The sequence below is a fragment of the Megalobrama amblycephala genome, linkage group LG12, assembly GCF_018812025.1.
Source record: "Megalobrama amblycephala isolate DHTTF-2021 linkage group LG12, ASM1881202v1, whole genome shotgun sequence".
Taxonomy (NCBI): Eukaryota; Metazoa; Chordata; class Actinopteri; order Cypriniformes; family Xenocyprididae; genus Megalobrama; species Megalobrama amblycephala.
This window is the reverse complement of record NC_063055.1, coordinates 36,328,589-36,352,603: the sequence shown is the minus strand read 5'-3', so window position 1 is coordinate 36,352,603 and position 24,015 is coordinate 36,328,589. Positions and strand designations below refer to the sequence as shown.

Here is a 24,015-nt window from a genome sequence, read left to right as displayed (position 1 = left end):
AAATGTTTTAATTATATTTTGCTACATATAAAGGCATTTTAAAGATTTTGAAGTGTCAAAAGGTCATTCGGTTTAACCGTCCAAAGGCCAATACAGCCATTTCATTTGTGATTAAAATATCTTAAAATGTAATAAATGTATATATTTTTTATTCTGGCATGATTTTATAACATCATATATCAATATAGTGCAAAATGGTATTAAAATTATGTGTAGAATTCGGAGTAACCAATATAAAGGGAACATTTTGGATCAAGTCATGTGGTCAATATCATGTGACAGGATGTGACATCATTCAGACACCTGCAAAAGACCACATGCTCATGAAGCAAACTAACTAACTCTTTTAACTAAAAAATTCACGTTTTCACTTGATCATACGCATGTCCCGAAACATCAGGTCATTCGGTACAACCGCTATAAAACATGGAAAATGTTGTAATATTTTAAAAACTTGTACTAAATATAAAATGTTTGATTGTCCTTTTGCTAGCTAGCTGGATATCAGCCTGTGGCATTGTTTGAAAATATCGTCATTCGGTATAACCAATAGTGTCATTCGAAATTTTAGTTAAACCAAATTACTTTTTTGGTGACAAATTTTGTGCATCTTGTAAAAAATGACAAAAGTAGTGTTAATTGATTATAAAAACCACATAATCTCATTGTTAACACTTAATAAATCTTCAAATTTAATTATATCTTCATTATGTTTTTTTATGCTTTTAAAAAAAAAATATATATTATATACAAGATATATTATTATTTATAAATTATAAATAATTATATGATCATTATAAATTATTTATAAATGTGTGTATATATATATACACACACACACACACAAATTTAAACATACAGAGGCAATGGGTTAAGTTACATTCAGAAGTTCATCATACAATTTTTTTACAATTAAGTGCCATAATTAGGTAAAGTAATGAATTGTTGTTAAATTTGTGTATTGAAGAGGAGAATTGATATTTAAGAATAAAATATTTTGCCAAATCTCAATGTCTAGTGACGAAGTGGAAAGGCAAAGTGACGTCAGAGCAGTAGTGTACACGCAGACACAAGCTTCCGGCATCGACGCGCATGCGCACTAACCGTCTTTACTACTGAACTGAACTGTTGCTCGGTAACTACCGGGAATTAGAGGCTTTTCTCGGCCAAATTTCAACTATCATCACTCACCACCAGAAGAATTAAAGTGCCATATTTATGTGTTCACCGAGAGGATTTCAATTCTTGGACTGTTGAATCCATTAATCTCAGAGGATGCCTCTATTATTGACGCATCCGCAGCAGATGTAGCCGAACGGTGAGAACATTTTCATACAGATTTATCTGATCGGAGGACACGCACTTCTGACAGCTTTTACTGACCCATTCTGCCTCTCCACAACCTCGCTGACCTACTCTTAGGTATCAAATAGAGATCTCTTTATCATTGAAGCTGTTCTCGGCCTGAGAAGCGCACAGCTTGTGATTAGACGGTATCTGTGGTTGTGTTTCACAATCTAGTGAGCTCCCTACCTAGACAGCATTAAGGTTGTGTTCGAATCGTACATTATGGGGCTCATAGGCGCCTTCGGACGAGCTGCTGAATGATGTCAATGTAGGCAACTAACTAGATAGAAGCCAAAGACATTAATTGTGATCTCGAGCTAGACATGTGCACTTCTGTCGACAAGTGAACTTGTGCTTATTTCACTTCCTGCTGTCAGGACATGCCACGTCTCCTCAGCACACCTGCACATGTGTGAGAGCCCCTGATGATGATGATGATGACTTGAAACATGACGTCATGGAGGAATACACCTGTATAGAGAAGAAGCTGCCAGTAAAGGTTTGATTCGTCCACTTCACCTGTTCATCCACTCCAGCGATGGGAAGGCAAGTACAAACTGAAGTATTTTGAGGGAAGGGATTTTTTTTTTGGTTAAATCTGATGTATGTAATGGCAAATACATGATTACCTTATTGTTGTCAATGATGTTTCTTCAGCTTGACAAACCCTTAAAGTCAACATTAAATAAGAATAGATGCTTTTTACTTTCTAAATGCACAAAATACTGATCTTATTGTGAATGATTCATTATTCATGAAAAATATAAGTGAGATTTTTTTTTTTTTTTAAGTTTTTATACTAAGTACACTTTACACATGGAATGAAGTAAAATCCACTTAAAGGGTTAGTTCATCCAAAAATGAAAATTCTGTCATTTATTACTCACCCTCATGCCGTTCCACACCCGTAAGACCTTCATTAATCTTCAGAACACAAATTAAGATATTTTTGATGAAATCCGATGGCTCCGTGAGGCCTGCATAGCCAGCAATGACATTTCCTCTCTCAGGATCCATAAAGGTACTAAAAACATATTTAAATTGGTTCATGTGAGTACAGTGGTTCAATATTAATATTATAAAGTGATGAGAATATTTTTATTGCGCCAAAAAAAACAAAAAGACTTATAAAGTGATGACCAATTTCAAAACACTGCTTCAGGAAGCTTCGGAGTCGAATCTGTGGTTCGGAGCGCCAAAGTCACATGATTTCAGCCGTTGACAGTTTGGCACACGATCCGAATCATAATTCGATACACTGATTCATTACGCTCCGAAGCTTCACGAAGCAGTGTTTAGAAATCGATAATTCGCCATCACTAAATAAGTCGTTATTTTGTTTTGTTTTTGGCGCACCAAAAATATTCTCGTCGCTTTATAATATTAATATTGATCCACTGTACTCACATGAACTGATTTAAATATGTTTTTAGTACATTAATGGATCTTTAGAGAGGAAATATCATTGCTGGCTATGCAGGCCTCACTGAGCCATCGGATTTCATCAAAAATATCTTAATTTGCGTTCTGAAGATTAACAAAGGTCTTGCGGGTGTGGAACGACATGAGGGTGAGTAATAAATGACAGAATTTACATTTTTGGGTGAACTAACCTTTTAAGCACATTTGCTGTTGTTCGGCAAAATCCGGTCATTTAAATTGGAATCAGGATCGCATGAGGGTGAAAGAATTCGCCAAGCAGATTTCACAACGAGTTCAAGTTGGTCACTCGAATTCACTGGATTGACCATTAGAAAGCTGATTGGTTTGAAAGCAACTTCTGTGTGAGCTGAGCTTCATATATCGCTATACTATTGACTATAGACAATGGACCTTTTTTGCCTGTGGAATTTTGAAATTTTGGCCTCACACCGTAAAGGATTAGTCCATTTTCAAATAAAATTGTCCTGATAATTTACTCACCCCCATGTCATCCAAGATGTTCATGTCTTTCTTTCTTTAGTCGAAAAGAAATTAAGGTTTTTGATGAAAATATTCCAGGATTATTCTCCTTATAATGGACTTCAATGGCCTCCAGACGGTTGAAGGTCAAAATTACAGTTTCAGTGCAGCTTCAAAGAGCTTTAAATGATACCAGACGAGGAATAAGGGTCTTATCTAGAGAAACGATCGGTCATTTTCGAAAAAAATACAATTGTATATGTTTTATAAACACAAATGATCGCCTTGCACGTGCTTCCGCTTTCCGTATTCTTCAAAACGCTTACGCTGTAGGTCCTACACCTTCCCTATTCAACTTACGGAAAAAAATCGGAACTGCCGTCGCGTTCGTTCAGTAAGTTGAATATGGAAGGCGTAGGACATACAGTGTAAGCTTTTGAAGAATATGGAAAGCGGAAGCACGTGATGCGATCATTTGTGATTTTAAAGCATATACAGTTGTATTTTTTTAGAAAATGACCAATCGTTTCTCTAGATTAGACTCTTATTCCTCGTCTGGTATCATTTAAAGCCCTTTGAAGCTGCACTAAAACTGTAATTTAGACCTTCAACCGTTTGGAGTACATTGAAGTCCAATAAGGAGAATAATCCTGGAATGTTTTCATCAAAAACCTTAATTTCTTTTCGACTGAAGAAAGAAGGACATGAACATCTTGGATGACATGGGGGTGAGTAAATTATCAGGGAATGTTAATTTGAAAGTGAACTAATCCTTTAAAATCGGAGTGAAACGTTGGTTGCGGTTGTCTTTACTTATCTATTGTGACGTATATCTGAGTGAAACTGCTTCTTGAGCAAGAAAAAAAAAGTAGGGTGTGGCTTGATTTTTATCCATCAGGCATTGATTGGATGGTTGTGGGTTGCTATTGGTGGATCTCATGTGAGTGACAGGTTGCCCCACCCTCATGCCAGTAAACACATCATCAGAGAAGTTAAGAGATTATTACGAGGCACATGAATTGAAAAAAATGATGTGCAAGGATAAATCATTTATAATAAATACTGCAATACTGTCAATAAAAAAACCCAAGAATTTGATTTCATGGTGACTTTAATGTGCATAAAATAACACTTAGTTTCAGCATTTACTCTCCCAGTTCAGTCCTATGCAAAGCATGCTTGGAACTGTAAATGCATCCATGCAGTTTCAGTTAATGCAACAAAAATGATTCATGTCATCCAAACACAAATGGATTAATGGGCCATTTACACAACACTGTTTTCAACTAAAAATGGACAACTTTTTATGCATTTTGGCCGTTCATTTACATGACAACTGCATTTTAGGGGCCTGAAAATGCAAACTTTTGAAAACAGATTTCAAAGTGCAAGTTTTTTAAAACAATACCATTATTGTCTCCGTATAAACCTCAAAAACGTAAATTCAGTCTATAGACCGTAGTGTTTCTTTACAAAGTGACATCGCCATCTACTGGCCTGACAACAGAATACAGCGATTTTTATTGTTTTTGTGGATCTGTGTGAACAGGATCGTTTTGACAACATTGTCGTCTGTCCATTTTTAGTACATCGTTGTCGTGTAAACATACCCTAAATCAGCTTTAATTTTACACATTTAAAGGTCCCGTTTTTCGTGGTTTTTCGAAGCTTTGATTGTGTTTATAGTGTGCAATATAACATGTGTTCATGTTTCGCGTGTAAAAAAACACAGTATTTTTCACATAATTTACTTATCTGTATACCGCTGTTTCCACTGTCACAAAAACGGGCTGATGACTTCCTTGTTCTATGAAGTCCCTCCTTCAGAAATACGTAACGAGTTCTGATTGTGCCAGCGGTTCCTGTGTTGTGATTCGACAGCAGTTTAGCGCTCCTTGCCCGGAAAGGTCACGCCTCTTACCATAACGTGGAGATGCACGCGCTCAGTGTTATTGTAAACGTCTTTAATTTTACCCTATCAATTTGAGCCGGAATCAGACCCGGTGATTGGACTGCGGGATGAAAATAACAGCGTTTCGACGACATGGCGACAAACACACTCTACAAACGCAACTCTTGTGTATTCCTGTGGGCGGAGGTTAGTCAAAAAACTGTTTTAGTGACGTCATTAAAGAAGGAAGTAGAGGGATGTAGTCCAAACTGGCCGTTCGATGTAGGCGACTTCTGTTAAATAAAATATCGCGCTTGGCATTGAACTTTGAGCTTTAAAATTTTACAGATTTTATTTATACTCTAACAACAACATTACACACTAACTAAAGTTTGAAACATGGGATCACGAAGAACGGGACCTTTAAGTGGACTGAACACAATGAAATTAAGATGTAATAAAGTGTTCAGCAATTGTTGTCTAAGCTCATTTTAATTAAAAGGTTAGTTCACCCAAAAATGAAAACTCTCATCATTTACTCACCCGCACGTCTTTCCAAACCTGTAAGACTTTTGTTCATCTTCTGAACACACATGAAGATATTTTTAGTGAAATCTGAGAGCGATTTCTGTCAGTCCATTGAATGTCTGTTTACCCAAAACTCATAAAGAGATCTTAAAGAAATCCATATGAATCAAGCGGTTTAATTCAAGTCTTCTAAATTAAATCAGTTCATCATATTGAGGGAATGAGTCTCTTCAGAAGACTTGGATTAAACCGCTGCATTCATATGGAATTATTTTACGTTTCAAACCGTCGGAATTTTGGGTGAATGGAAAGACCGAAATATCTCAGATTTCTATTTATATTAATATAAATAGAATTTAAATATTTAATTAAAATATCTCCATTTATATTTCAAAGATGAACAAAAGTCTTATGGTTTTGGAATGACATGAGAGTGAGTAATTGACGACGAATTTTCATGTTTGGATGTAAACACAAGCAACACAAATCTTTTTTTTCCAGTGCATGTCTTTCCCAATTTTAGCCGAGCTAAGAGGATCCAGTAACCATAGTGATGCACTGCTCATCATTTCTTTTTTCCCTACAGGATTAGCATTTCCTGTCTGTTTCCAGCGTCCTGGCACTTCAGCCTGTCTCCGGTGGTGCTGCCCCGGTTCCTGCTGCCCTCCTTCAGGCAGTTGCTGCTGCTGGGTCTGCTGGCTGGTGTGATGGGGCTGCTGTACCTGCTGCTGCTCACGGGGAAAGGCCAGTACAGCTGGATGAGAGAGGACAGGCACCTCCACACGTAAAATCACTTCTGATCACTACTCTTATTTCTGTTACGCATCTCTGCAAACCTAATCTTCGTGACCATTGTGTCTCCTCTAGACGTTTGGGTCGGGTGCCGGACATGGAGGCCACGGACACCAATAACCCCAACCTGAATTACGGGCTGGTGGTGGACTGTGGAAGTAGTGGCTCCCGCGTGTTCGTATACACATGGCCCCGGCACAACGGCAACCTGCACGAGCTCCTAGACATCAAGCAGATGCGAGACAAGCACAGGAAGCCTGTAGTGATGAAGATCAAGCCAGGTCAGTATGGGATTGAATGAGCAGAATCATGACCTGAAATGGTTAAATAGTTAGTGGTCAAGCAACAATTAGTTGGCCAATTATTTATTTGATTAATCATATAAAAAGTGTTTTTTTTTTATTGACAAAACGCACTATTTCACATCCTGTGCAATGCTGTCCTTCAAACAAAGTTCCAACTGAATGCTGTGAAAACATATATAGTGAATATATCTATATTGTATGCAAAAGAGCTATTAAGTTAAAAAAAAAAGTTACATTACATTAAAAATGAAGATGATAATAAAGATGATAAATAAAAACACAAACTCAGTGTTATCAGATAAGACGACTGTTCTGCAGGAACACACACGTTCACTCTGTACACAATAACCTCTTTCTGTCATTTCTTTTTCCTGTAAATATAAGAAATGTCTTACATTTATATTCAATTACACACTGTTATCCCTTTACAGTTACTACTCATAAAACACTTGAATGACATGTTGACTTTTAAAACCAAATTTAACATCCAACAACAGATGAATATTGAAAATCAAAATGAATATTTTTGCGCTGAATTTTAATTGTCTCCCTCTCTAATGCGTCCTGTCTGTTTGACTTCAGTAAAGCTAAAAGTTTAACACAGACTATCAGAACGATGCAAAATGGAAATACCTGCGTGAATTATAAGGATATAACCGTAAAATTAAAGTTTTACACGGTGGAAACGTATCACACATTAAACAGCAAATGCATCTGTCAAAGCGCCTGACGGGGCAAACCATGTTAAAAATTATGCTAATGCATTAGCTTGAAGCTTAAAATAAATAATTCTCATGTTTTGGGCAGCGTGGTTTCCTCCACTATTTTTAGATGCATTTTATCCATAGAAATGCATTATTCAGTCAGTGGTAGTGCTGCAATTTGATGCAACTAATGGATAATGACATTTGTTGTCGACTGTTTTCATTATTATTATCGATTTTATCGATTAGTTGTACTTGGGCTGTTTCACCAAGTGTTTAATTTAAATGCAGATATTGGATATGGGTCACTTTTAAAAGATGTAAGCTGGTCATCAAAAAAATCAGATAAAGTCAACAAATCAGAATTGGGCATCAAAATCTGCAGTTTAAATGCAGCTTTAGAAAGCAGGGTGGCCAGGGAGCAGGCATTGCCATTCTTCTTTCAAACTTCAACACTGTCAAAATAAACGTCCTGCTTCCACATATCAGCCAAACAGAAAAACAGCCTATGCCAATAATTAAAAAATGCCAAATATCAACCACTCGAAATGATCAGGGTTGGGTTGACAATATTGATTTTGATTTTAATCTATTCTCAATTTAATGAACCAGTATCATTTCTTAAATCGCAATAATTTATCACTTAATCTCTGCTGTTTACTGTGTGAATAAAACTTCTCTAAATATTACTTGAACCGTGCCTATAGTCCAATAATACGCTTTACTTTTGATATAAAACAAAATCTCAGCTTTCAAATTCTATCAGTTTTATCACAAAATAATAAATTGGTCTCTTTAATGTGATGTGATGGAAGTGATCATCTCTTTCCTATTAAACATGAATGAACGTCAGTAAGTATATGCTAAAAGAAACCCTACAACTGAAATCATACCGGTGAGACATCAATAATAACAACTTGTAAACAATAAGTCAGCAGGTATGCACTGTATTACATATACAGTCAAACCAAAAATTATTCAGACATTTTTGATATTTTTGATATATTTTTACTAGTGGTTACAGGACACTATAGTTCATTTATATAAGTGAGGATAGCAAAATAAAGTAAACTGTGACATATTATACCCAGAGATTCTTCATACAGTGGACTACCAGTAAAACTGATAAAAATTTGGGACCAAAAATTATTTAGTCACTTTGACCTGACCATGTTCTGCTTAAGTGTTATCTGACATAATTAAGATTAATATTTTCTGACACAGTTTAACTCTGAGATCTTGTCATATTTTATTACCATTTTTTTAAACTATAGTGAATAAACTGAATTAATGAATGAAATGTTCAAGGTGTCTGAATAAATGTGGGTTTGACTGTGTATGTGTGTGTATGTATGTATATATATATATATATATATATATATATATATATATATATATATATATATATATATATATATATATATATATTAAATGCACTATATTATATCATATCTTTGTTTGAATAAAATCTGTCATGAAAACGGGTATTATTATAAAAAAAACTGGCTTCTGCGCAATTTGAGTTTTAATTATTAAAAATTAAAATGGCAATTGGTCTCTGTTGTTAATTTTAACCTTTAATATTATAGTACTGAACCAACTGACAGGGTTCCCTATATAGTTTACAGCTTTAGTTGAGAGAGATTTTACCTAAACTACTAGATAGATACTTTACCTAAAATATATCCAAATTAATCAGTAGTGAATCGAAACTAATCAAGAGCTTGTGAATCATAATTGAATTATGAAGTTTGTGTCAATACCCAGCCCTACAAATAATACTATTTGCATTCTGTTCAGGTATCTCAGAGTATGCATCCACTCCAGACAAGGCCAGCGACTACATCAGCCCTCTGCTGAGCTTTGCTGCTCAGCACATCCCTAAAAACAAGCACCAGGAAACGCCTCTCTACATCCTCTGCACTGCGGGAATGAGAGTCCTGCCTGAAAGGTGTTCAATCACACACTCATATTAGATGCATGCTGTGGGAAAGCCGCCACCTGTGCTAAGAGATTGTGTTTGTTTGCAGCCAGCAGGAGGCCCTGCTGGAGGATTTGCGGACTGACATTCCTGTGAATTTCAACTTCCTGTTCTCCGACTCCCATGTGGAAGTTATCTCAGGCAAACAGGAAGGTAAGAACCACGTTCTAGACCATCTCTGGAGTCATCAGTTTGTAAATGCAAGGGTTAATTCAAATGTTGCACGAAACTACACTACAGTTCAAAAGTTTGGGATCGGGAAGATTTTTTTAATGTTCTGAAAAAAGTCTTGTGCTCACTAAGGCTGTATTTATTAGATCAAAAATACAGTAAAACAGTAATATTGTGAAATATTATTACAATGTAAAATAACTGTTTTCTATGTGAATATATGTTAAAATATAATTTATTCCTGTGATCAAAGCTGAATTTTCAGCATCATTACTCCAGTCTTCAGTGTCACATGATCCTTCAGAAATCATTCTAATATGATGATTTGATGCTCAAGAAACATTTCTGATTATTATCAATGTTGAAAACGGTTGTTTAATATTTTTATGGAATCTTTGATACTTTTGAATAAGAATGAATAGAAAGTTCAAAAGAACAGCATTCATTTGATATAAGAATCTTTTGTAACATTAAATGTCTTTAATGTCACTTTTGATTTTTCGCTTTTTTTTTTTTTTTTTTTTTTTTTGTGCTGATTTTGAGTGAAAATCTGAATTCTGTTGAATTGTGTTTATTTATTTTCTATTTTTGCAGGAGTATATGCATGGATAGGTATCAACTTTGTTCTGGGCCGATTCAATCATGTTGAGGATGGTAAGAGATACTGTCATTTTCTTCTTTCTTAACATTTTAAATGCCCTACAAAAGTTTTTTTTTTTTTAGGCACACTTTTCTCCTTTCTCTCTTTTTTAATATTTTCTTGACTTGTGTCTCAGAACATGAGGCAGTGGTGGAGGTGCAGGTTCCTGGCAGTGACCAGCAGGAGACGCTGGTGCGCAAGCGTACGGCTGGCGTATTGGACATGGGCGGCGTCTCCACTCAGATCGCATACGAAGTGCCCAAAACTGTAAGCTTTGCTTCTCCACAACAGGTTATTATCCATGACAATTTCCCGTATATTTGAAAGCTGCAAGGCTTTGTCATTCTCATTCTCTCATTCTTGTTCTCCTGGTACTCTGTGGTCCTTGGCCCAGTGCAGTACAAGGCCATGGTGAATTTGCTGAACTGATGCCTTGGACTGAGATAAGCCTGATGCATGCTCATATAGCAGCATGGTGCTTCAGCTCTGAGACGATACTAACCGCTCCTCAGCAGTCATTTTTTAAAGGGGACCATATTCAACACTTTTGTTATACATTTGATTTTTTCCCCTCTTTAAGTCCACTTTTAATATTAGTCAAGTTTTCTCATGCCAAACATTTTGTTTAATAATTAATTAATAAAATAAAATAAATAATTTTGTTCAACATGAAATTTTGCAACTCTTTTACAATTTTGATGAATTGGTGGCTAATTCATACGAATTCGTACAACCTAATTTGAAGTCATTTGTACAATCTCATTCAGAGTAATTTGTATGATCACATTTGCTCATCTGCTTACAGCCCACTGAAGGTTAGGTTTAGTGGTGGACCTTCATGCTTAGTTTTTTTTTTTTTTTTTTTCTAAAAATTGTGAATTGGTGGCCAATTCATCTCATTGGTAGTAATTCTTACAATCTCATTCGGTGTAATTCATAGGATCGCATTCGGAGTAATTCGTAGGATCGCATTCGGAGAAATTCGTAGGATCGCATTTGGAGAAATTAGTAGGATCGCATTCGGAGTAATTCGTAGGATCGCATTCGGAGTAATTCGTAGGATCGCATTCGGAGTAATTCGTAGGATCGCATTCGGAGTAATTCGTAGGATCGCATTCGGAGTAATTCGTAGTATCGAATTCAGTGTTATTCGTAGGATCGCATTCGGAGTTATTCGTAGGATCGCACTCGGAGTAATTCGTAGGATCGCACTCGGAGTAATTCGTAGGATCGCATTCGGTGTAATTCGTAGGATCGCATTCGGTGTAATTCGTAGGATCGCATTCGGAGTAATTCGTAGGATCGCATTCGGAGTAATTCGTAGGATCGCATTCGGAGTAATTCTTAGCATCGCATTCGGAGTAATTCGTAGGATCGCATTCGGAGTAATTCGTAGGATCGCATTCGGAGTAATTCGTAGGATCGCATTCGGAGTAATTCGTAGGATCGCATTCGGAGTAATTCGTAGGATCGCATTCGGTGTAATTCGTAGGATCGCATTCGGTGTAATTCGTAGGATCGCATTCGGAGTAATTTGTAGGATCGCATTCGGAGTAATTCGTAGGATCGCATTTGTGTAATTCGTAGGATCGCATTCGGTGTAATTCGTAGGATCGCATTCGGAGTAATTCGTAGGATCGCATTCGGAGTAATTCGTAGGATCGCATTCGGAGTAATTCGTAGGATCGCATTCGGAGTAATTCGTAGGATCGCATTCGGAGTAATTCGTAGGATCGCATTCGGAGTAATTTGTACAATCTGCTTGCGGCCCACTGAGGTTTAGGTTTAGGGGTGGACCTTCATGCTTAGTTTTTTCTAAAAATCTGTTTTGTGAAAAACAAATCATACCAAAAAACTTAATATTTACATTTCCTCTCAAGATCAGATTGTTTTGTTTCAGATGACCATTTCTTACCTCTCTCTGACTCTCATAATTAATCAGGCTGTTTTTCCTGCTGTACCTTTTAAGGTTTCTATGTGTAAATTAGATAACCATGTTTATCTACTTTTATTCATGATATGACCCCTTTAAAACAATATTGGAACATTTAATTGAATCCCAGTAATTTGGGGAGAGTTTTATAGTCTAATATCAGACTTAAATTGTGTGTGTGTGTATGTGTGCTATTTGGGTCTTTCTCTTAATATAATATTTGACATAATTATGTTTAGTAGTTTTAGAGGAAACCTCAGCACAAATCCTGATGGCCTCTAATCTGATATAACAGGATGCCGCTGGAATCAAATGCAATCAGAATGAAGTGTTCAGTGTTTTTGTCATGTTCTTTAGTATTTTTCTGCATCCGTATTAGAGCTTGTGAGCTATTAAAGGAATGTTCTTAGATCAGAAGTCTTGACGCTCCATGGACAGCACCTGTGCTGACGATTACCACTAAATAATTCTCATCATAATCTCTCATATTGTAAAAACAACAACAGATGTTTACAGTTAATGCACTTACAATGGAAGTCTATGGGTCAAGACACAAGTTTGGGGTAAGATTTAAAAAAAAAAAAAAAAATACAGTAAAAACAGTCATTTACAATAGTTTTCTATGTGAATATATTTTAAAACGTAAATTATTCCTGTGATCAAAGCTGAATTTTCAGCATCATTACTCCAGTTTTCAGTGTCACATGATCCTAATATGATGATTTGATACTCGAGAAACTTTTCTTTTCAATGTTGAAAACAGTTGTGCTGTTTATTTTTGTAGAAACCGTAACACATATTTCACTGTTCTTTAAATAAAAAGGAAAAATTAAAAATAGAATTTGTTTGTATCAATGTAAAAGTCTTAACTGTCACTTTTGATCAATTTAATGTGTCCTTGCTGGATAAGGACAAAGTATTGACTTACAAATTACTGACCCCATAAACACAGGACTGAAACATTGTGTTAACATGACACTAGTGTTATAAAATGACATATTGGCTTGGTCTATGCAAAGCTATAGCCAGTCTTTGAACTCCTGGATACCAGAAATATGGTGCAAGAAAAATCAATCCACAGAAGCTCCATAGACCTCCATTGTAAGTGCATTAATGTAAATTTAAATTTTTCCTGAAGGATGAGTCAGTTATTTTCTGTGGTAATCAACAGCGTGCCACAGATGCTTTTGACAGAGCTCAACTTGGACCCCGAACATTCTTTTAAATGTCACCGTACAAATATGATGCTGCTTCTCGCTCTGCTTTGCTGCCTTTGTGTTTAGAGAATGCAATTCATTGAGCCATTCTTCAGAGCAGATTTTTAGATGTTTCTCAGAAGAAACCTCTGTTAACATCTGTTTTCCACAGCTGTCTTATATTTCTCTCTGTGCTACCAGGAAGAGATAGCCAAGAATTTGCTGGCGGAGTTTAACCTGGGCTGCGACGCTCACAGAACGGAACACGTGTACCGTGTTTATGTTTCAACATTTTTGGGTTTCGGAGGAAATGCGGCCCGTCAGAGATATGAGGAAAACCTCATCAGCACCACACAAATCCAAAACAAGTATGATCAATATTTTTGTAATTCGAGCTAGACGATGTACACTATTGCTCAAAAGTTTAGGGTCAGTAAGATTTTTATTTACTTATTTTTTTAATTTTTTTTTAAATGTGTGAAGAGTGTTCTTTCAAAAACCTTACCAGCCCCAAAATTTAAATGATATTAATGTTAAGTTTTTTTTTTTTTTTTTTTTTTTTGTTCAATATCTGACTAGTTACATAGCTAGCTGGGCATGTTTTTTTCACTCTGAACTTTCCACCAAATGAACACAAGGAACAGCATTTCATATTTTTATATGCACTATATATATATCAATAAACAGCAATATTATCTACTTAATTTTTTTCTTAAAACATTTAATTTATTAAAAATACCCTGTGCCAGTGTCGCATAACCTGATATTGCTTAGTTCAACATGTTCCTGGGTCAACATTCAAATCAACAGATTTGAGGGACAAGTATACAGATTATGTCAAGTTTAGGCTTAAAATCTGTGTTATTAGAATTTGTGTTATTCATCTATCATTTCCCTCTGATTTTTGGGATAACTTATGGGTAGGGGTAGGAATAGGGTTAATTAGACTAGAATCTTGTTCCAGGATCAACAAAATATGTTGATATCTAACTCAGCAATATCAGGACGTGCGCCAGTGTCAATGAACATTAATTGATAACAAAAACAAACATCAGTTTGGAATCAATTGATTGAAAGTGACTGTTTGAACTGATTCACAGCAATGAATAAAAGTTTAAATGACAACCATTAACATAAAAGATTAAAATATCTTGGTTTTAACAAGTCTAACCAGTCATAAGAAACTTGACAGTATTCATGATGATGGCCGATTTTGTGTGAATATATAGTGAAGATTTGATCAGTCACTCAACATTTCTTGGCATTTTTTCATTGCTCTCTGTCTCTAGGCTCCTGGGTCAGCATCAAGGAGAGAGCGCAGACTCGCCCATCCTCGACCCCTGCCTCCCAGCTGACCTCCAGGATGAGGTGGGTCCCCAGGACCAGAGAGTGCACCTGCGCGGCACTGGAGACTTCGACCGCTGCCGTCTGCTGCTCCAGCCGTTCCTCAACCGCACCAATGACACCAACACCTCGCTAAACGGAGTCTACCAGCCGCCCATCGACTTCCCGAATAGCCAGTTCTACGGCTTCTCTGAGTTTTACTACTGTACTGAAGATGTTCTGCGCATGGGAGGAGACTACAACTCCACCAAATATTCCAATGCTGCTAAGGTACACTGGAACGCTAAATGAAGAATTTTATAGAATGTTCACAATGCTCTTTTTTTCCATAGAATTAAAGGGCATAGTTCACCCAAAAATGTAAAATCATAATTTACTCACCCTCAAGTTGTTCTAAACCTCTATGAGTTTCTTTCTTCTGATGAACACAAAAGAAGATTGTTTCAGTTTCTGCTCCCCATTGACTTCCATAGTATATATTTTTTGGAAGTCAATAGGGAACAGCAACTGTTTGATTACCAACATTCTTCAAAATGTCTTCTTTTGTGTTCATCCCTTTACTATACAACTATCCCTTTAAAGCACAATGTGGCTGTTAAGCTCCAAAAAGGACAGTATGCTTCTGTTTATGGAAAAAGAGCAGTGTGAACATTTTTGTGTTGCATGAAAGAAATTTAGAAGAAAGATACATTTTTTATCACAGCAAGCTAGAGCTGCACGATTAATTGTTAAAAGATCGCATTCTCAATTCAAACAACCATGCAATTGATTCAAAGTGTACAGGAACAAAGTGTAACTGACATGACGTCAGTTTCGTAAGTTGAATACGGAAGGCGTTCTGGTGGAAGCTAGTAAATTACATGTTTTTCTTTGGTTGTTCAGAATCGTGGGAGAATCTTGATCTCTTTTAAAACCAAAAAATCATGAATCTCCATATATCCAGAATCGTACAGCTCTACAGCAAGCGTTTCCATGATCCAGTGGATAAAATTAAGTCCCATATAAGATTATATTCTTGCTATGAAACAGTTGCAACAGTCTTTTCTTTCTTTTTGTGATGTATATGCGAGTTTAACAGCTTCTCAAGCAAGAAAAAATGTAGGGTGGGACTTGATTTTGTCCATCAGGAACTCGGGGAGTAAAACGAGTTGCATATGCTGTTTCACATTTGTTTTTGAAGTTATTATTGACCTGATCCATTTAATTTCAGAGTTACTGTGCCACCCAGTGGAAAACTTTGAAAGAGCGCTTCGATCGAGGTCTTTACGCCTCACATGCTGACCAGCATCGATTGAAGTAAGTTAAGAATACAAAACCTTCATCCAGACAGCATTTAATTGTTTTCTACCATACACTTTTATACTGCAGAGAACACATCAGTACTTTGTACATAATTTCAGTGATCAGTTTGGAAAAGGGTATAAATGGGCCGCTCCTCTCCTCCTGCAGGTATCAGTGCTTCAAGTCTGCGTGGATGTATGAGGTGCTCCACTCAGGTTTCGCGTTTCCAGCGGCGTACGAGAATCTCAGGACGGCCCTGCTGGTGTATGACAAAGAAGTGCAGTGGACACTAGGAGCCATTTTGTACCGCACACGTTTTCTACCTCTAAGGTACGATATTTTTGCTTGATTTGACTTTATATTTCGTTGATTCTCTCTTGTTTTTGCACGTGTTCATAATTTCTTTGTATGGCAGTCTGGCCAAAAATGATGTCCACACAATTTGGCATTTTTCATTGCATCACACAAATAAAACGGCTGACTACAAGCACAACTGTGCAATATGCTTACAAAATCTTTAACAGATATTTAATAGGCCGGACATCACTTTTGGCCACTACTGTATACACTCACTTGTTTTAAGTCTTTTCTTTTAAAACCAACAAAATGTTTTTTTTTTTTTTTTTTTTTTTTTCGTCAATAATTTACAGTACTTTAGCTACTAAACTTTCAGATACCTACTGTTCAAAACAGCCTTTGTTTTATTCAGCAAGGATGCATTAAAAGTAAAAGACTTTTAAATTGTTACAAAAAGATCTATTTCAAATAAATGCTGTTCTTTTGAACTTTCTATTCATTAAAGGAGCCGTAGAACGTCTTTTTAAAAGATGTAATATAAGTCTAAGGTGTCCCCTGAATGTGTCTGTGAAGTTTCAGCTCAAAATACCCCATAGATTTTTTTTTATTAATTTTTTTAACTGCCTATTTTGGGGCATCATTAAATATGCACCGATTTAGGCTGCGGCCCCTTTAAATGCTCACGCTCCCCGCCCACGGAGCTCGCGCTTGCCTTGAACAGCATAAACAAATTTCACACAGCTAATATAACCCTCAAAATGGATCTTTACAAAGTGTTCGTCATGCAACATGTCTAATCGCGTAAGTATGGTATTTATTTGGATGTTTACATTTGATTCTGAATGAGTTTGATGGTTCTCCGTGGCTAAAGCTAACATTACACACTGTTGGAGAGATTTATAAAGAATGAAGTTGTGTTTATGAATTATACAGACTGCAAGTGTTTAAAAAATGAAAATAACGACAGTCTTGTCTCCGTGAGTACAGTAATAAACCAGTGTTTCTCAACTCCAGTCCTCGGGACCCACTGCTCTGCACATTTTGTATGTATCCCTTATTTAACGCACCTGATTCAGATCATCAGCTCATTTGGAGAGACTCCATGACCTGAACTGAGTGTGTCAGGTAAGAGAGACATACAAAATGTGCAGAGCAGTGGGTCCCGAGGACTGGAGTTGAGAACCACTGTAATAAACGATGGTAACTTTAACCACATTTAACAGTACATTAGCAACATGCTAACGAAACATTTAGAAAGACAGTTTACAAATATCACTAAAAATATCATGTAATCATGGCTCATGTCAGTTATTATTGCTCCATCTGCCATTTTTCACTATTGTTCTTGCTTGCTTACCTAGTCTGATGATTCAGCTGTGCACAGATCCAGACGTCCTGCCCTTGTGTAATGCCTTGAACATGAGCTGGCATATGCAAATATTGGGGGCGTACATATTAATGATCCCGGCTGTTACGTAATAGTCGGTGTTATGTTGAAATTTGCCTGTTCTTCGGAGGTCTTTTAAACAAATGAGATTTATATAAGAAGGAGGAAACAATGGAGTTTGAGACTCACTGTATGTCATTTCCATGTACTGAACTCTTGTTATTTAACTATGCTGAGATAAATTCAATTTTTAATTCTAGGGCACCTTTAAAGAATGCTGGAAAAATGGGTATCGCTGTTTCCACAAAAATATGAAGCAGCACAACTGTTTTCAGCATTGATAATAATCATAAATGTTTCTTGAGCATCAAATCAGCATATCAGAATGATTTATGAAGGATCATGTGACACTGAAGACTGGAGTAATGAGGCTGAAAATTCAGCTTTGATCACTTTAGTGAATAAATTACATTTTAATATACATTCAAATAGAAAAGTTATTTTAAACTGTAATAATATTTTACAATTGTACTGTTTTTATTATATTATTTAAATGCAAACTTAAAAGTCTGCTAGTTCACTTGCTTTGGTCCGGACCAAATACAATGTTGAATTTTTTTTTATTTTTTTTTGGTGTGGTTCGCTTTCACACTGCCCTTTTTTTTTTAAGTGATCCAAAATTTGTAAACACAACCACACAGACAGAAATTCTCAAGCGGAGAACCGTACCAGAGTTCGTTTGGAGCCGGACCGAGACCACCTCTTCAGCTGGGTCTCGGTACGGTTGTTTGGTCTGCACCCGAGTGTGATTGCTGTATTCACACCTGCCAAAAAGATCCGCACTTGAGTTTGATTCAGTCGAACCAAACAAGACAGGTGTGAATACACCCTTAATTGTAGTGACCCCAAACTTTTGAACAGTAGTGTACACTCACTTGTTTTGAGTTTAATATACAAAGTCCAAAAAATTTTACATTTGTACGTACTTTTTTACTTTTCAACATTTTTTGCAACTTCAGCTACTAAAATTTCAGCTAATATATTGAAATAAAAGCCAACAGAATTTCTAAAAATGTAATTTTTATGAGTTTATAACACCTTTGCCCTGTAAATTATCATCTTCCAACTGTCTTTTTCCTGAAGTAGCATTTAGCTAATACGAGTGTCTCAGAGACAGACATGTAACGTTAGGTTTTTGCCACTTAATAATATTGCACACAGGATTTTAAAATCCTTTCTTCTTTTGATTTTATTGCACATTTTATAGAGACCTAGAATATTTGGTTAACTTTTTTTTTATTATTACAAAAGTGTCATATTACTACTAACCATATTTACACACACAAAAATCACATTAAAACTAAAAGTAATTTTTGTGTGTGTAGATTTCATGAAATGATGCATAGATATTATATTAAATGTAAAATTGTGTACATGGCAGAGTTTCAATGATTTTTTTTTTTTTTTTTTGTCTTTTGGTTGATCAGGGACATCCAGCAGGAGAGTCTGAAGGGCTCTCACTCTCGCTGGCATCACAGCTTCTCCTTCATGAATAACCACTATCTCTTCCTGGCCTGTTTTTTGGTGGTGGTTTTGTCCATCCTCCTTTACCTGCTTCGTCTGAGACGCATTCACAGCCGCTCCACACTCCACCGCGGTGCCTCCGCTTCCGTCCAGTGGCTGGAAGAGGGCCTGGGTTCACCAGACCTCCCTGTTACCCTATAGGGCCTGGAGCCTGTCAGTCAAACAACTGGCCAATCACTGGAGGAGAGCCTTCTTGACACACCTCTCCAATGAAGGCGCTTTGCTTTTTTAAAATGAGTCCCACTCCTACAATCGTCATGTCGGCCCTCTACTGGCCAGTTTTGCATTTTCCTAAAATTCTGTATGACGTTTTCAGCCAAGAGCAGTGAACGTTCACTGTAATGTGAAGACTGCAGCTCCAGTTTTTGCCCAGACTGGACCGTATGACTGCCTCTGATCAGCTGTGATGTTTCGTTGTTTATTTATTGTGAGGAACGCTGAGGCTGCCTTTGGATTTTCAATGTCACTATCAATGTGAAAGAGGTCAGGAGGATTGAGTATGGTTTATATACTGTATGTGTCCCCAATCTGGATTTATATACATCACAGTTTAGACGAGGTTCTGCCGGCTGCTGCCTCAACTCAAGACTACACATAATTGAACATTTATTAAATGACTTGGTTGTGCCAAAGAGAAACAGATTGAGATCCATTTTAAAGGATGAATGTGAAATGTTTTTAACACCAAAAACATTATTTTTTGTCTGTTCAAAACTCTTTTTCTTGGGGTTTTTAGACACTGAAGTTGGACTGCTTGGATATCATGATAGAAAGCTAATCTGTTTTAAAATCCCCTTAGCATGTTAAAAAAAAGCAGGCACATTTAGAAAGTTCTAATAGGATTCAGAAGTTTTGGTCACCTTTTTTCTACCTAAACACTTTTCCATGAAATGTAAACAACATTAAATATCCATCTGTCTTATTTTAAAAAGCACTATGTACATTCTGAAGGAATGTTGAGGGAGACAGAGAAATAACTTCTGATTTTTTTTCATTCAAGGTTGTGCAAGATGGTTCAGTGGTAAATATTACAGTGTTACAGTGTCAGAATTACTGCTTTATCATGGGAAATGCTTATTGCTTGTCTGTGAGTGTATATGATTGTGAGCATGTGTATGAATGCGCACCTTGATTTTTTTTTTTATTTTTATTTTTTTTTAAGCCATCACCCATCAGACTTCTATGGAAGCTTGTTTCCACCACAGAATAAAAAAAAAGATACTTTCGACTTTTTAATCTCACAGTTCTATTTTTCTTGCAATTGTGAGTTTATATCTCGCAATTTTTACTTTTCTCAGAATTGTGAGATATAAACTCACAATTGCAAGTTATAAAGTCCTGAAGTATAAAATTCTGAAGTAAAAAGGCTGACTTTGTCTCGCAATTCTGACTTTAAAGCGCGCAATTGCAACTTTACATCATGCAATTCTGAGGGAAAAAGTCTGAATTGTGAGATGTAAACTCGCAATTACAAGTTATAAATTCCAATTCTGAAGTAAAGACCGACTTTTTTTCTCAGAATTTCAGATTTATATCTCACAATTCATACTTCATAACACTCGATTGCGGTTTTATATCATGCAATTGCGAGAAAAAGTCAGTTGTAAGACGTAAATTCGCAGCTGTGAGAAAAAAGTCAGAATCGTGAGATGTAAACTCGCAATTGCGTGAAAAAAGTCTGAATCGTGAGATGTAAACTCGCAATTGCGTGAAAAAAGTCTGAATCGTGAGATGTAAACTCGCAATTGCGTGAAAAAAGTCTGAATCGTGAGATGTAAACGCGCAATTGCGTGAAAAAAGTCTGAATCGTGAGATGTAAACTCGCAATTGCGTGAAAAAAGTCTGAATCGTGAGATGTAAACGCGTAATTGCGTGAAAAAAGTCTGAATCGTGAGATGTAAACTCGCAATTGCGTGAAAAGTCTGAATCGTGAGATGTAAACTCGCAATTGCGTGAAAAAAGTCTGAATCGTGAGATGTAAACTCGCAATTGCGTGAAAAAAGTCTGAATCGTGAGATGTAAACGCGCAATTGCGAGAAAAAAGTCTGAATCGTGAGATGTAAACGCGCAATTGCGAGAAAAAAGTCTGAATCGTGAGATGTAAACGCGCAATTGCGTGAAAAGTCTGAATCGTGAGATGTAAACTCGCAATTGCGAGAAAAAAGTCTGAATCGTGAGATGTAAACGCGCAATTGCGTGAAAAAAGTCTGAATCGTGAGATGTAAACGCGCAATTGCGAGAAAAAATTCTGAATCGTGAGATGTAAACTCGCAATTGCGAGAAAAAAAGTCTGAATCGTGAGATGTAAACTCGCAATTGCGTGACAAAAAGTCTGAATCATGAGATGTAAACTCGCAATTGCAAGTTATAAAGTCCAATTCTGAAGTAAAAAGGCTGACTTTTTTTCTCAGAATTGCAAAATTATGTTTCGCAATTCATACTGAGAATTGTAAGATGTAAATTTGCAATTGCGGGAAAAAGTCAGAATTGTGAGATGAAGAAGTCACAATTACCTTTTTTATTTTTATTTTTTCAGTGGCGGAAACAAGCTACCATAGACTTCACATGGGGGTGAAGCTAGATAATATTTAAACATATAGAGCTCTATCATGAGAATCAGTGCAATATATTTCACGTTTTCTTGTCTTAGGATTTAGATCACATTTCAGCATACAATTTATAGAAAGGGTTCACCCAAAAATACATTGTCACGTTCTCATCCTCATGTTCCTCCAAAACCATGTGACCACCTTCTGGTGGCAACAGAAATAAATTCTCACACTTTTGCACACAATGACAATGAATTGGCTTTAAAATTTAAAATGGATGATCATTGGACTTTACTCAAAGTATGAAGTGTTCCTTAAGTCAAACAATTGTTTTGTGTGAGAAACACTAAAATTCAATTTGTTTCGGTCTGTTTCTCACATGAGCTGTCATATGACTTCAGAATATACTATAGAGCACGAGTCGTATGGGCCACTTTAGAGACATTTCTCGTTTGACAGCCACGGTCCTCTTCACTTTCATTACAACGAAAATAATGACCGACATTCACAAATTCACCCACTGTGTTCCTTAGAGGTCCAACAGGTTTAGCACAACATGAGGATAAGAATTTATTTTTGAGTGAGCTGTCTTTTTTAAAAGAAAATGAATTTTGTACAATTTTTCAAGGTACCATTGCAAGGCTTTTGTGGTCTAGCTAGGATGTATTTATGACATGATTCCAATGACAAAACTTCCATCTAAATGCCATTTGGGAATTGTTTGAACGATATACAGTGTCCTGAATGAATGTGTAGGTCCATTCATTTCAGTGCAAATTCTCCCTTTTCTTTGGCCTCTGTTGTCCATGACTTGTTTTTCTTTAAGAAATCCTCTAACATGGACGATGCTTCTCTTTGGACAGTCAGTCACTGCTGTATATTGTTGGTATTTGTGAAAACACAAGTATCATATTCACACAAGCTGTTAAAGAAGCATCAGTTCCTTCAATATTGCTGTTGTCAAAGATAAAAAGATTAAGAATTAAAAAGGTGTTTTGTGTTTTTTTTCCTCTTAATGGTGCTTGCTTAAGTGAAAACCCCATAGTCTTGAACTGAAAGAGGGACCCTTGACTAGAAGACAAGTGTTGAGTTCTTCACGATCAAGACGACTTTGTTCCAGTCGTTTATTTACGATGTGCTCTGGACAGAGGTTAACCCCTTCTCGTTTTCACCTCTCTCAGAGCTGTAAAGAGTGACTGACCCCTGTTTTCTCATTCTTATGTTACAAAACAAACCTGAGAACATGTTAAATGACCAAACATGTGGTCTTCAGCTGTCCGAAGTGACTCCACTTATGAAAACATTAGCTTTGTTAGTGCCTGGTGATTAAAAAAAAAAAAAAAGACAATCTCATGGCAATTCTTAACCATTTTGCATTTCAGAGAATTGGTCCCTATTTTTTGTGTGAATTCGTTTTTGATCTCATTGATACGATGTTGTATGATCTGCTGACACCAGTGAAAAGTAAAAATCTTACGTTTTCAAATTTTACAAATTTGTACGAATGGCAAACCATTTGATGTAAAAATTGTTTGAGAGATTGTTTGGTTTCACAGTCATTTTACTTTGTTTTCCTGAAGAAAGATATCTTGATTTCAGTGTTGTTGTTGGTAACTAAACATCCCCCTGGTTTCACAGAAAGGCTTAAGCTAGTCCTAGACTAAAATGCATGTTTGAGCCGTTTTAATTGAAAGCATCTTGCACTGGCATATCTTGAAATATGTCAGTGTCATTGTTTTGTCTCAAGATGTACACCAGTAATGTTTTTTTCTAGTAAACACTTATAAAAGCTACTTAAATATCCTAAATGAACTACTGTAAGGCCTAATCCTGGCTTAGGCTAAGAACTGTCTGTGAAACCAAGCCTAAAACTATTAAAAAACAATATTTGTTAATTGAATTAAGGCTGAAATAAAACATAGCTGAAATATTAGAAAAACTTTATCTTAAAGGTGCAGTGTGTAATATTTAGGAGCAGTGACAGAAATGCAATATAATATACATAACTATGGCCACGTTCACACTGTCAGTTTTTGGGATTGACAACCGCATTTACTTACAGGTGTGAGTCTCGAAAATGTCCCGTTCACACAGCAACTTACAGTAGCGTCAAAGATCGTAGAACAGTAGTAATTCATAACGCTCCGAAGCTTCATGAAGCAGTGTTTTGAAATCGACGCACT

The 24,015-nt window shown here is 36.4% G+C and overlaps 1 protein-coding gene across 4 annotated transcripts; it reads left to right on the top strand.

Annotated features, from left to right (window-relative positions):
- Positions 1-1,053: 1,053 nt before the first annotated feature.
- entpd4 (ectonucleoside triphosphate diphosphohydrolase 4) lies at positions 1,054-22,821 on the top strand. Of its 4 annotated transcripts, none has more exons than XM_048210927.1 (14): positions 1,054-1,318; positions 1,725-1,893; positions 6,255-6,452; positions 6,536-6,741; positions 9,270-9,420; positions 9,500-9,603; positions 10,216-10,275; positions 10,398-10,552; positions 10,661-10,672; positions 13,592-13,758; positions 14,680-15,004; positions 15,945-16,030; positions 16,184-16,345; positions 19,187-22,821. In XM_048210927.1, the coding sequence occupies exons 2-14, from the start codon at positions 1,886-1,888 to the stop codon at positions 19,422-19,424; spliced, it is 1,872 nt and encodes a 623-aa protein (XP_048066884.1). In that variant the 5' UTR covers positions 1,054-1,318; positions 1,725-1,885; the 3' UTR covers positions 19,425-22,821. The 4 variants fall into 4 exon arrangements, with proteins under 4 accessions (XP_048066884.1, XP_048066886.1, XP_048066885.1 ...); XM_048210929.1 differs by having other exon boundaries at positions 1,055-1,318; positions 10,398-10,528; XM_048210928.1 differs by lacking the exon at positions 10,661-10,672 and having other exon boundaries at positions 1,056-1,318.
- The last annotated feature ends 1,194 nt before the right edge of the window (positions 22,822-24,015 follow it).

Excerpts from the sequence above, each read along its gene's own strand:
- entpd4 (XM_048210927.1), top strand. Across the intron at positions 6,453-6,535 it reads GAGGACAGGCACCTCCACAC|ACGTTTGGGTCGGGTGCCGG; the intron begins GTAAAATCACTT and ends TGTCTCCTCTAG. Across the intron at positions 6,742-9,269 it reads AGTGATGAAGATCAAGCCAG|GTATCTCAGAGTATGCATCC; the intron begins GTCAGTATGGGA and ends CATTCTGTTCAG.